This window comes from Dysidea avara, chromosome 11 (assembly GCF_963678975.1).
Source record: "Dysidea avara chromosome 11, odDysAvar1.4, whole genome shotgun sequence".
Classification (NCBI taxonomy): Eukaryota; Metazoa; Porifera; class Demospongiae; order Dictyoceratida; family Dysideidae; genus Dysidea; species Dysidea avara.
This window is the reverse complement of record NC_089282.1, coordinates 24,415,075-24,429,203: the sequence shown is the minus strand read 5'-3', so window position 1 is coordinate 24,429,203 and position 14,129 is coordinate 24,415,075. Positions and strand designations below refer to the sequence as shown.

General features: G+C 38.7%; 1 protein-coding gene and 1 non-coding gene across 4 annotated transcripts; both read right to left on the bottom strand.

Moving 5' to 3' along the window:
• Positions 1–5,680: 5,680 nt before the first annotated feature.
• On the bottom strand, positions 5,681–8,072 carry LOC136238729 (uncharacterized). 3 transcript variants are annotated; one of them, XM_066029301.1, is made up of 8 exons: positions 7,438–8,072; positions 7,227–7,389; positions 6,996–7,100; positions 6,678–6,945; positions 6,589–6,617; positions 6,406–6,538; positions 5,896–5,960; positions 5,681–5,836 (listed from the first exon to the last, which is right to left on the bottom strand). In XM_066029301.1, the coding sequence occupies exons 4-8, from the start codon at positions 6,705–6,707 to the stop codon at positions 5,758–5,760; spliced, it is 336 nt and encodes a 111-aa protein (XP_065885373.1). In that variant the 5' UTR covers positions 6,708–6,945; positions 6,996–7,100; positions 7,227–7,389; positions 7,438–8,072; the 3' UTR covers positions 5,681–5,757. The 3 variants fall into 3 exon arrangements, with proteins under 3 accessions (XP_065885373.1, XP_065885374.1, XP_065885372.1); XM_066029302.1 differs by having other exon boundaries at positions 6,678–7,100; positions 7,438–7,624; positions 7,679–8,072; XM_066029300.1 differs by having other exon boundaries at positions 6,678–7,100.
• A 2,016-nt stretch (positions 8,073–10,088) lies between these two features.
• Trnas-uga (transfer RNA serine (anticodon UGA)) lies at positions 10,089–10,170 on the bottom strand. Its single transcript has one exon. It is a non-coding gene; the product is annotated as a tRNA-Ser (tRNA).
• Positions 10,171–14,129: the final 3,959 nt, after the last annotated feature.

Genomic DNA, 14,129 nt, shown 5'->3' with positions numbered 1-14,129 from the left:
TGGCTTGCCCGGGTTTGGCTACGCCACTGGTGTGTATGCTGGCGGTCCATGCGGTGTTTTTGTAGGTCTGTGTTAGGGTCCGCAACGTGAAATTTCGACTTCCGAGAATCAACTACCAAACCACCCACAAATGCTAGGTTAGGTACCACTTAGAGAAAATGCCTGATTGGTTTTATTTTTCATTAACGTCTTGTCGTGCAAATCGGGGAATATGCTTATAAATTACGAGATTTTTTGCTATATCTTCAAGGAAATATCTTTTAAAGCTACAATACGCACTCTCAACCTTTCTTACTAACTGTACTCTAAACTGAAACCATCAGTGGCTGCATTGTCTGGAGCAATTTCCAGCCGCAGCATCGCGAAAATGAAATTTCGTACTCGAAAAAAAGTTTCGATGCCACTGAAGCACACAGTAGCGATGCCAAAGTAACTCTCCCAGGTCAAACTGGTCTGGCATGAGTCTAACTACTATCACACCAAATATCATCGAATTCCAAAACTGTTTGCCATCTGGCTGAGCTCGACGGCTGTCAAAAATTTGTCAAAAATGCCGATTTTATTCACTGACGGAAACCTTTGCTAGCCAGATGTGCTAGTTTACTTCTCAAAAGCTTGTTAGACCATAGCCAGTAACTTTCATTCATAGGGTTGGTCTGGCAGCTCTTCTAGCGACCTCAAAAACCGCCAAATGCCGATATCCACGAATTTTGCCGATATCGACCAATTTACAACCCCGTTAAAGAAATCTTGCACATCAAACGTCATGCTTTGCCTCGCTAAAGTCATGCTGCATCCTTGTTTAGTTATATTCGTTCATAGGGTGGCACTGGTGGCTCTCTTATCGAGGCCAAAATCCCGCATCAAAATGCTCATCTTACCATTTGTCATCAGTTTTAGGCAGTTTTACAAGTCAAACATGCTGGTTTGCCTCTCTAAAGCTTTACTGGACATTTCAATCACCTTCGTCTGTGTAGGCACCTTTCTTCAGTCTCTTGAAAATGTCAGAGCATGCCAATTGGGCGCAACCATCAACGCCACTTACTGTTTATTTTGTTTCATTGATTCCACGAAAATCCAGCAGAAATATTACATAACCCAACTGGAGTTAGTCTAGTCTCGCGTGGCCAGACCCCTTTTTCTCCGCCACGGCGCTTATCGATTAGAGATTATAAGCGCCTGCTTTTAATCTCTAATCGATAAGCGCCGTGGCGGAGAAAAGCGGTCTAGCCACGCGAGACTAGAGTTAGTCTAGTTTTAAATATCCACCCTTCGGAACTCTACACGAATAGAAATTCGATTGTGGTTTTTGATAATGGGAATTTGCATTTCGGTAATCATTTGTATAAACCTGTAGAGTACAATATTTAGAGCTAAACTAACTCCATTTTCTCTCTATTATATTTCTGCTGGTTTTGCTGTCATTTTATGCGTGGAACCAATGAAACAAAATAAGCATTAACTGGTATTGATGGTTGCGCCCAATTGGCATGCTCTGACATTTTCAAGAGACTGAAGAAAGCTGCCTACACAGACGAAGGTGATTGAATGGTCCAGCAAGGATGTAGAAAGGTAAACCAGCATGTTTGACTTGTAAAACTTCCTAAAACTGATGACAAATGGTGAGATGGGCATTTTGATGGATTTTGGCCTCGATAAGAGAGCCGCCAGTGCCACCCTATGGACGAATATAACTAAACAAAGATGCAGCATGACTTTAGAGAGGCAAAGCATCACGTTTGATGTACAAGATTTCTTTAACGGGGTTGTAAATTGGTCGATATCGGCAAAATTCGTGGATATCGGCATTTGGCGGTTTTTGAGGTCGCTAGAAGAACTGCCAGACCAACCCTATGAATGAAAGCTACTGGCTATGGGTCTAGCAAGGTTTTGAGAAGTAAACTAGCACATCTGGTTAGCAAAAGTTCCCGTCAGTGAATAAAATCGTCATTTTTGACGAATTTTTGACAGCCGTCGAGCTCAGCCAGATGGCAAACAATTTTGGAATTCGATGATATTTGGTGTGGTAGTAGTTGGACCCATGCTAGACCAGTTTGACCTGGGAAGGTTACTTTGGCATCGCTACTGTGTGCTTCAGTGGCATCGAAACTTTTTTCGAGTCCGAAATTTCATTTTCGCGATGCTGCGGCTGGAAATCGCTCAAGAAAATGCAGCCACTGATGGTTTTAGTTTAAAGTACAGTTAGTAAGAAAGGTTGAGGGCGCGTATTATAGCTTTAAAAGACATTTCCTTGAAGATATAGCAAAAAATCTCGTAATTTGTAAGCATACTCGCCGATTTGCTCAACAAGAGGTTAATGAAAAATAACGCCAATCTGGCATTTTCTAAATTGTACCTAGCCTAGCATTTGTGGGTGGTTTGGTAGTTGATTCTCGGAAGTCAAAATTTCACGTTGCGGACCCTATCTGTGTAGGCTCTGTAGGTTTAGCTGCTTTTTCTTTATTTCTTCTTTTTGTCATTTATAAATTAAATTAGGTTTAACTTCTAGCTAGAGATCGGGGAGGATGGGAGTGCCATTAAGGCCGGAATAAAAAAAACTGCTTGCCACGCCTACCAGATAAACCGCTTTGGGTAATGCTTTGAAAATCGCTGTATAGATGGGGTAATCATCTTAGAAAGGCTCTTCAATGATGTAGAAGAATCAGACTTAAAGCCACGGAGTTATAACACGAAATCCAACTTGGTGTAGCAAGTGCGAGATACTCTAATAGAGCAGTCATCCTAATAGAGCAGTCACCCTGAAGAGAATTCAAGAGATCAGCTAGAAACAAGTAACCTGTATAGAGATCAGCTACAAACAAGTCACCCTGTAGAGAGATCAGCTACAAACAATTCACCCTGTAGAGAGATCAGCTAGAAGAAGTTACCTTGTAGGAAGTTCATGCAACTATGGAAAGAGATAGTTCAGCTAGAAGAAATCACCTTGTAGAGTTCAGCTACAAAGAAATCACCATGTAGAGAGTTCAGCTACAAGCAAATCGCCCTGTAGGGAGATCAGCTAGAAGAAGTTACCTTGTAGAGAGTTCAGTTACAAAGAAACCACCATGTAGATAGTTCAGCTGCAAACTAGTGACCTTGTAGAGACATCAGCTAGAAGAAGTTACCTTGTAGAGAGTTCAGCTACAAAGAAACCATTCTGTAAAGAGCTCAGCTACAAACAAATCAACCTGTAGAGAGATCAGCTAGAAGAAGTTATCTTTTAGATAGTTCAGCTATACAAAAAAATCACCCTGTAGAGAGATCAGCTAGAAGAAGTTACCTTGTAGAGAGTTCAGCTACAAAGAAACCATCATGCAGAGAGTTCAGCTGCAAACAAATCACCTTTAGAGAGTTCAGCTACAAACAAATCTCCCTGTAGAGAGATCAGCTAGAAGATGTTTCCTTGTAGAGAGTTCAACTACAAACAAATCACCCTGTAGAAAGATCAGCTAGAAGAAGTCACCTTGTAGAGAGTTCAGTTACAAAGAAACCACAATGTAGAGAATTCAGCTGCAAACTAGTGACCCTGTAGAGACATCAGCTAGAAGAAGTTAGCTTGTAGAGAGTTCAGCTACAAAGAAACCATTCTGTAAAGAGCTCAGCTGTAAACAAATCACCTATACAGAAGTCAGCTATAAACAAATCACCCTGTAGAGAGATCAGCTAGAAGAAGTTATCTTGTAAACAGTTCAGCTACAAACATATCACCCTGTAGAGAGATCAGCTAGAAGAAGTTACCTTGTAGATAGTTCAGCTACAAACAAATCACCCTGTAGAAAGATCAGCTAGAAGAAGTCACCTTGTAGAGAGTTCAGCTACAAAGAAACCATTCTGTAAAGAGCTCAGCTGCAAACAAATCACCTGTACAGAATTCAGCTACAAACAATCACCCTGTAGAGGGATCAGCTAGAAGATATTACCTTGTAGAGAGTTCAGCTACAAAGATACCACCATGTAGAGAGTTCAGCTGCAAACAAATCACCCTGTAGAAAATTCAGCCACAAACAAATTGCCCTGTAGAAAGATCAGTTAGAGGAAGTTACCTTGTGGAGAGTTCAGCTACAAAGAAACCGTTCTGTAAAGAGCTCAGCTGCAAACAAATCACCTGTACAGAATTCAGCTACAAACAAATCACCCTGTAGAGAGATCAGCTAGAAGAAGTTACCTTGTAGATCGTTCAACTGCAAACAATTTACCCTGTAGAGAGAGCAGCTAGAAGAAGTCACCTTGTAGAGTGTTCAGTTACAAAGAAACCACCATGGACAGTTCTGTAATAAATATATATATATATAATTTGTACATTTACTGATAAAATCAGAAATATTTAAAGTACATCTGCTTCATCTTTTCTTCTTCCTGTGGTAAAGAAAAAAAGATAGGTTTAAAAAGTCCCAAAGCCGGCCTATGGCCAGCTTTGGGGTATACAAATACAAAAAGAAGTGAAATCTAATCCAAAACAGCCAAGCTGTAAAAAAAGAGTGCAGCCCTCAAAAAGGCCATGGTGAAAAAAGATGTGAAATCCAAGGTGGCGGCCAAGAAATGGCTGTGATGGTAGGTTAATGGTAAAATTTTAATAACGACAATTCAGATGAATTTTGGTGCCGCTTGGTCTTGGCACAAAATTCACCTGAATTGTCATTATTAAAATTTTTACCATTAACCTACCATCACAGCCATTTCTTGGCCGCCACCTTGGATTTCACATCTTTTTTCATCATAGCCTTTTTGAGGGCCGCACTCTTTTTTTTACAGCTTGGCTGTTTTGGATTAGATCAAGACTCACGGTAGTGAGTCGCGCGGCCAAGAAACTACAAAGCGCACGCCCAATTAAAAGACGCGCGGCCACTACTGTGAGTTATTTACGTGTAGGGCCGGTTTCGCAATATTAGTCCTAAATTACGCAACATCTCTCCATAGATTTGTATTGCGTTACGTGATAAAAACATCTTTAGGAGTCGTCATCATTTTCATAGTTTTCTTGCGACCTCGCTAAAATAAAAAAGTAACCATCGCAAAATAAAAAATAGGCGTATTTCACTTTATTTCTCTACCTTATGTTACAACTACTGTCACGTTATACCAGTCAACCAGTCAACATAGCCGTGTTTGTATAGTCCATCTAGCACTGACATTATCCAATCCTGGTTTGCCTATACGCGTATTTTCTTCAATCAACCTCTAATCCCTACAATAACTTTTAAAGACACGACGTGGACACAAACTCTAAAGCCTGATAAACAAGTTGTGACAGCGTGCTGAACCGTAAGTTCCCTAGGGATGGCGTTTTACGCAGAAATCTTTTAAATTCCATGTAGTACCACACCCCATGCGAGCGTTTATAAATCGCCAGTTGTCTTAGAACAAAATCACTAGCGAAGGTGCTTTAAGCATACTCTTCAATTCTCTATTTACATGTAATTTTTAATAGATTAACCACAAAGGCCAATAAGGTGAATACAAAACTGAGGTAACAAGCCTTTAGGGGTTACCACCTCTATGTAGTGTGTACCATGTAGCTTGTGTTGTGGCTTTCATTAAGTATTATGCACACACAAATGGTGCAACAAAATTTTGTAATGGATTGCTCGAATGTGGTTGGTGGTGTTGTGGCTTGAATGTGGTTGGTGGTTTGCCAGTGACCATGTATGAGTTGGGGTTGGTCCACACAACTTACACAATATTCAAATTTCATGATGGCCATGATAATTTCTTGCCATATGGTAAACATACAACAATGTGTAACAACGTTAATTAACATCACATCAAGACTTGACTAAAAATAGTTCCAACAATAGTGATGATTTCTTGTATGTCAGCATGACGCGGATACTGAGACCTGTAAAAGAATAAGCAGGCACTGAAGTTAACCTTAAATTAAACACTCATGCAACTGACCTGGAACATCGGTCGCAACACCAAAAACACTTGTTTCGATATCTGATGACACAATCCAGCAGGCACTGAATTAAAAGAGAATGTACAAAAAATCAATATGCCGGGCTGTGTCAATAATAGCATGGATAATCAAAATGAACAAAAATTATATCCCAGGCTAAGTGAATGAATAACATAACTGTTGGGTAAGCATGTTAAACCAGAACATTAGGACATTAGTCAAACCAGAACATTAGGACATTAGTCAAACAAAAGTACGCTATCACAACTTGGTCATAATACAATGTTTGTACCACTGGACTTCACACTGGTTGCCCAAAAATTGTGCCATTCCGGGACAACAGCATAATATTATGAAACAAATAGTTACTACAACACAGAAGGCTTACTGTTGCACTGTCTACACTGATATACCATAATTTAAAAACATAACAGGTGGGCATTAAATACAACACACTTAATATCTGGGTACTAGGAAAAAATCACTAACATCACAACATGTAAACTGACCTGGAAATTAACACCCTTGATGCCGCTACAGTCTACACTGGATACTTGTTCGAACCCATCAACACTATGCCTGATACATCTGAGTAGACTGACCTGCAAATTCACATCACTAGTATACAGTGATAATTGATAACTGCAAAAACAACAATTGCAATAATACAATTCTTCTGTACGTCAACTGACCTGAAATTCATGACACTCAATACCGAGACCTGTAAAAGAATAAGCAGGCACTGAAGTCAACCTTAAATTAAACACACATGCAAACTGACCTGGAACATCGGTCGCAACACCAAAGACATCTGTTTCGATATCTGACGAAACAATCCAGCAGGCACTGAATTAAAAAGAGAATGTGCAAAAAATCAATATGCCAGGCTGTACCAATAAAGGATGAATAATCAAAATGAACTAAAAATATATATCCCATATGCAGGTTAAGTGAGTAACATAACTGTTGGGTAAGCATGTAAACCAGAACATTTGGTCATTAGTCAAACAAAAGTACGCTATCACAAACTGGTCACTGATAATTGATAACTACAAAAAGAACAATTGCAATAATACAATTCCTCTGAATGTCAACTGACCTGAAATTCATGGCACCTGTATCTTTGTTCCTGCATGGTCTCAACTTACATATGTACCATGATCACATTCAACTGCTAGTGGATAAACCAGTATGACCAGATGGCCTGCAAAAACCAACAAGCAGGTGTTAAATACAATACACATACCTAAAGCCTGGAATATGAAAAATATTATATAAGCATTATTCCACACTGATGTAGTAATAGATTATAGGATGTTGTGGAACTTGCCTAAACGTGTAAACTTGAACATGAGGACAACTGCATAATCTGGACACTTGGAATTGTCCAATACCTGATGAACCGCAAGTAGGTACTAATGAAATTCACTTCAACATTTTATCCCAGCTGGGTGAATCTCTTGTAACTGAGTAAAAAGGTGTTTATTTTCCACCTGCAACCAAAGTTCTACATTTCTGTGGTTGGGTGTACATAAACTGACCTGGAAATTTTAAATCAGTATGCCATAGGGGTATGGAAATGGTTCCTTTCCTTCTGTTGTGACATTACTTACAGCTGACTGGTAAATGATCATCGATGTCCCCATGGACCCCAACAATGAGTATACCAATAACTTCACAAGTTGGAATGAATTTCCTTTCAACATCTGGTGGACAGGTCCAAAAACCCTATCGCACAAACACGGTGAATCAGTGTGTGGCGATGTGACACGTTGCACAAACTTCACTCCTCGTTTCGTTAGCATTCAAGACCGGCATATATCATAGAGTCCCTCAGTATTCTTGCCGGACTCTTACTTTTTCAAGCGTTGCTCAAGCGATGTAGTTTCTCACGAGGGGCTCGAGTTTCTCAGTAAAGTCGAGCCGATTAAAGTACGCCTCACCATCCAGTTACATTCTTAAACCATTCAATTTAAAACCACGATCATGAGTGTCCGCTTAAGGTAATTAGGGACTTTCCACGAGATTTCCCCTAAATAGATCACGTGTTAGTTGTCAATCTGGTGGATTCTGGTGGTGTATATGGTTCAACAATGCGGTAAGTGTAGTATAAGCTGTCAATGAATAATTGTTTGTGCACTGCTAAACTAAGTTATTTTTGTGTGATAAGCATGCTTGAGGAAGGGTCTGGGGGACGAAACTAATGTTTTGACAGCAGTTGATGGACAGCAGTTGATGATGGCCAGGCAAAGAACTGCGAGAAGAACTATGATAGTATGATAGTAGGGAAAAATTCCCACCCCTATAGCTCTGCCTAGGGGCATTAACTAGCATTATCTACAGCTACTGTATTATGTTGCTGATATGTACATTCAGGCCAAGAATAAAGGTGAAAGTGGTAGTAAGGCTCAATCCTATTATTCTGCTGAACAGGCAAGGGAGTCTGGGACTCTGGGGACATGTTCCCTCAGGAAAGTACAAGTACTACAACTTTTTTGTTTTAATTGCTTCATCAAGTATAAAAATTTCAGTCAAAAGGTGATAATCGAGCTCTGGTCTTATGCACTGGTTGGAGTGGTTGTATCGATACTGCACTGTGACATCCTTGAGGGGTTAGTGCTGGCATTGTCCATGGCAATACTATTCCATCTCCCCGAGTCTTGATGATTGAGTCCTCCATTCCTTTCTCTGCTGCTCCAATCCTGAAGTTGTGACCACAGTCAAAAGGTGACGATCGAGGCTCTGGTCTTGCATCTATACTGTACTGCAACACCCTTGAGGGGTTAGTACCGGCATTGTCCATCGCAATACTGTTCCATCTCCCATATACAAGTCTTGATGGTTGAGTCCTCTATTCCTTTCTCTGCTGCTCTAATCCTGAAGTTGTGACCAAAATATTTAAAAATGGTTATAACATGATAAATGATTATGATGATAACAATTACAAATGTATTTATAGCTGTGTAGCAACTGTGAACTAATTAGGCACTTGCAAGTTTAATTAGGTGTCTGAAGCATTTAACATGCACAGATATGAGATATATTCATGACGTGCAGGCAGTAAAGATAAATTTACTCTAATAGAACAGTCATACTACACCGTAAATTCATACTTCCGAATTTACAGTGTTATGAAACAATCATTATTATGTATGGATTTTACTGACTCTCCTAGATAATATTCTGCATTAATGTTAATTGCTCATTTCCAAAAAATTACCTTTTAAACCAAATGTAGAGTCTATCACTGACAAAAATGAGTGATATCCACCCCAAAAACACCTTCGCTGTAAAAAAGGCGCGCCCAAGAAACTACAAGTACCTGGAACCCAATGTAAAAAAGAAAAAGAAAAATCAGCTTAGCTGAAGTGAAAAGTAACTGGTAACTTAAAGAGCTGATATCTGAAGCGGCCAAGAATACAATTACTAAAGTTTAATCCATGCAAGAACACCTTGGCTATAAAACAGGTGTATACATGAAAGTAACTGGCAACTGAAATGGCTGATATCTGAAGCGGCCAAGAATGAATGGTCATATACAACTAATCCAAAAATTTAACACTGAACCTTTATAATTCAGCTGTGTTCTATATTCACTCTTGCTGCATCGTAAAGTAATTTCTTTTAACTCTAATTGGCTGGTAATTTGGCCGCCTTTTTTAATAGTCAGTATAATAGAGCAAAAAAAGGCGGCCAAATTACCAGCCAATTAGAGTTAAAAGAAATTACTTTACGATGCAGCAAGAGTGAATATAGAACACAGCTGAATTATAAAGGTTCAGTGTTAAATTTTTGGATTAGTTGTATATGACCATTCATTCTTGGCCGCTTCAGATATCAGCCATTTCAGTTGCCAGTTACTTTCATGTATACACCTGTTTTATAGCCAAGGTGTTCTTGCATGGATTAAACTTTATTAATTGTATTCTTGGCCGCTTCAGATATCAGCTCTTTAAGTTACCAGTTACTTTTCACTTCAGCTAAGCTGATTTTTCTTTTTCTTTTTTACATTGGGTTCCAGGTACTTGTAGTTTCTTGGGCGCGCCTTTTTTTACAGCGAAGGTGTTTTTGGGGTGGTAGTATATACTATGACCATTGTGGTTTGTCAACATTTTTCTGTCTGTCAAACTTGTATGAAAATTTATATTGCTTGGTAATGTCAGAATAATGGTATACAATATTGTTTAGACAATGCAGTGAACAGGGTTCGAACCTGCACAGGGAGACCCCATTGGATTTCAAGTCCAATGTCTTAACCACTCGGCCATCACTACACATATGTGGCTGTACCCTTTGGCTATACATGCACCCTATAGCTGTACTGTTAGATTTTTATTGCTATACTCCAATACTATTACAGCATGGGCACTGTGAAATAGTGTTATTATCATATCAGTGCATTACAGTGGAGCCTTAAATGTGACCGGATTTGCGAAAAGGGGTCTTCCACACACATCCAATTCTGTGAACTTGGGAGACCATAACTATGTGTTCAAGTAACACATTAACCTGACTGTTTCAACATCCATTCAGCTATGGTAGTTCTCACTTTCACCAAAGTTTTAAGTCAACAGCTCTTTTCAGTCTAAAGTTATGAATTGTCAAAGTTGGTAAATTGGATGTGTGTGGAAGACCCCTTTTCGTAAATCCGGTTACAAATGATAAAGGACCTAAGTTTTTGATTTCACAAAACGAAGCTCAGTTTCTGATATCCCCACAGACTTTCTACCAGTGCAGTTTCCTTCTGAATAAGTTGATGTTGCCTCTCCAAAAACCAGGGGTCATGTAGCTAGCTAAGTATAAATTGCTGTACAATAATATAATTTAGTGTAGTTGATCAATTTACTTGTGTTTTGTATTACAAAATGTAGCATTTACGCATTCCATAATTATTGCTTTGAGAGAGAGAGAAACCATCATTAAGATGTTCAAAACACACAATTACAAATACCTTGGACACATATAACTATATGTGGAAAATGCACAGTACAAACATGGCAAGGAAAGCACATGTGCAAAGATAGAGTACTCACACTGGGATGTGTATTGTAAACCACCATACCTGTGTTACCTGTGTGGTAAGATCACTAGTACAATCAGTTTGTGACCCTGACATGTATGTCCCATGTCTTCAGTGGCATGAAATGAAATATATTTTGTTTGCAAAACTTGCACGAAACACGAAATTTTACTACACACAACTAGCTATCTATAGCTGTTGGGCAAAGTTTCCAGCTGTGTGGCTGTATTTAATATTGTAGCTATTGGCTTTCAACTAAGACACACCAAGCTTCAAAATGATGGCTGACAATCATTTTACCAAGTACTGTTGAGGTTAAATCTAATCAATTCAAATCATACTCTAATAGAGCAGTCACGTAAAATAAAATTTCTGTAAATCATACAAAAATCTTTTACTTTTTATCATGAATTTTTTTGCACAAAGTTTAAGTACTAATGCATATGTATTATGTAGTAAAATCTTTTAACAAGCTCTCAGTTAAGGACACAATAGAAAACCTTATGTTGGTAGTTCAAGCTCCAAAGTGGAAAACCACTTTATTGCAGCAAAAATTCTTGGTCTCAAAGAAGTCTGTCCAATGAATTTGCAATTACCTATTTTATTTTGTATTGTTCTTCTTATCTTATAGCCAGGGGCCAAGTCAGGACTGGCGTCCTTTTTACCTGAGCCAAAAAGCAGTAAAGGAAAGGTTGTAGCATTAGTTCTTTCCAATGTACAGTCAGTAATACAAGCTGTCCGCAATGCCACCAAACACAAGAAGTCAAACTTGACAGGTACAGCACAGCCTACACCTACTGAAAACGAAGACTCAGACGATGGTATTGGAACTTCATTCTTCTCTCAATTGGAATCTAAACCAGTTGAACCACCAGCTTTTAAAGTAGGATCACGCATGCCACAGAAGCCGCAGGTGGACCCGTTTAGTTTATACGACTATGAAGGAGATGGTACAGCATTGGCCAACAAATTGAAGACACACAAAGTGGACAGCAACTACATCAACAGCAACAGCAGTTACACGGTCCTGCTGGTGTACAAGGCAGGTTACCAGGTAGACCAGATGGCAATGATCCAACCAATTTGAATCCTGAAGCTGTAAGTATATGTTATTGGTTTACAGAGCTAGAAATGCTGTACTTTAATAGGAACACCTCTGGGATGATAAAATGATCTAGTCGTGAACTTGGAACCTAGTTGTCATGGTCACTATAATGAGGTGGTCTTATTAATTAGGTCATGAAGTATCTTATAGCCTAAATATTTCAGGGGCGAAACTTTTTGCTGATTTCGCAGTATTGGGGTTTCAATGAAAATTTTATCCTTGACCTCCACATAGTCTAATACATTTTACATAGCTCAACCTTGAACATTTTAAGGCTACAGGCTATATGGTAGACATGGTCACTATAATGAGGTGGTCTTATTAATGAGGTCATGAAGTACATCTTAGCTATGTTAGGGACCTACTTGATATGGTTGCTATAATGAGGTGGTCTTGTCATGAAGTACATCTTAGCTATGTTTAGGACCTACTTGACATGGTCACTATATTGAGGTGGTCTTATTAATGAGGTCATGAAGTACACCTTAGCTATGTTTGAGACCTCCTTGACGTGTCACTATAATGAGGTGGTCATATTAATGAGGTCATAAAGTACACCTTAGTTATGTTTGAGACCTACTTGACATGGTAACTATAATGAGGTGGTCTTATTAATGAGGTCATAAGTACACAAAGTTGTCAGTAGAATTAGACGACACTACATAATTGGGTAAATTATTCCATGAATTGATGGTTCTTACTGAAAAGAATTTACTTCGAACATTCTTTTGGGCATGAGGTTTAAAAAGTTTGAAGTCATGTCCCCTTGTGGCACTTGACAAATTCAGGTGGAAAAATAATTCTGAAGTCATGTCCTCTTGTGGCACTTGACAATTCAGGTGGAAAAATAATTCATTATATGATCACTAATAATACAAATACTCATAAAACCACCTTATAAACATCTTTCCAAGGTATTATCAGTGGATTTATACTAAAGTTTATGCAACAAGGACCCGGATCAGCATTGGAGGTGTACAAGATCGAGATACTCTAATAGAGCAGTCAGCTAACTACTCTAATAGAACATTCACTGGAAGCATATAGTTGGTTCTGTTATGGAATTTTTCCAAATCTGCCTGCACCTATACATACAATGAAGTGCATTGGTCTGTTTAAGGGCTTCATTCATCTACTTGTGTAGTTAATATGTATGGTAATACTTAATCCAGGTACATAATTTCCATTGAAAATGCTCTCAGATTCAATCTTATATTGTTCAAATTTCAAAATTTTCCACTTTCAACATTATTATTCTAACGTGCACCTATTCAGTGTTGTGCAATTGTGAGAGGGTGCATCATGTACTTGGTTGTCTGTACCTACCCAAACTTTTCCATTAACAAAATGCTTCAGAGAGCCATATCTTAGTAATCTAAAGGCAGTATATAAAATATCTACAGGTAGAAAATTTTATGAATTTTAAGTGGAAATGTCTCCAAATTGCAGTAATTTAGCATCTATATTTCAAACATTTCCTGGGGGGCATGCCCCCAGACCCCCCTAGTTCCAGCATGCTTCGCACACCTCTACCCAAGAGATTAGTACCTTGAATTAGCCCCCCCTTTTATAAATCCTAGATCCGCCCCTGAGACCTGTTCTAAAATCACTGCATAATAAGGTCACCAGCAAACTTGAAAATCCCTAAATGTGTTACAATGGAACCTCTATTGGACCAAGTAATTTTGATGGAATTTTATGGTTATTAGGAGGTTGTCCTTTCTCAGAGGTAAAATTGTATTGGTAAAGGTCTATAGGGGTCTCAGAAACTATCCTTTATAAGGAGGTTAAATGGACAGCATCTTTTACTAGGAGGGTCCTTTGAGAGTGGTTCCATTGAAGTTCAAAGTTACCTGCCCTAATGTAGCTATCAATTCTGATTTTTTTTTGCTCATATGTGACTGGCTCAGGTTAAGTCCCACTTAGAGCTGGGCAGTATGAGATTTGTCAAAGCCAGTATGGTATTATAGTATCACGGTACAAATACATACAATGATATGGACTGTATTTAAAAAAATTAATATATGAAGTGAACTTTCTTTTGGAAAGTGTGATAGACAGTTGATGAAACATGCACATTGGTAAAGTATCTTCGCATTGATAAAGGC

Coding starts and splice junctions, on each gene's coding strand:
- LOC136238729 (XM_066029300.1), bottom strand. CDS start 6,707: ATGTCTTTGGTGTTGCGACCGATGTTCCAG. Junction 6,618..6,677: donor TGTTGCGACCGATGTTCCAG/GTCAGTTTGCAT, acceptor ATTCTTTTACAG/GTCTCGGTATTGAGTGTCAT. Junction 5,961..6,405: donor TCAAGGGTGTTAATTTCCAG/GTCAGTTTACAT, acceptor CTTTTAATTCAG/TGCCTGCTGGATTGTGTCAT.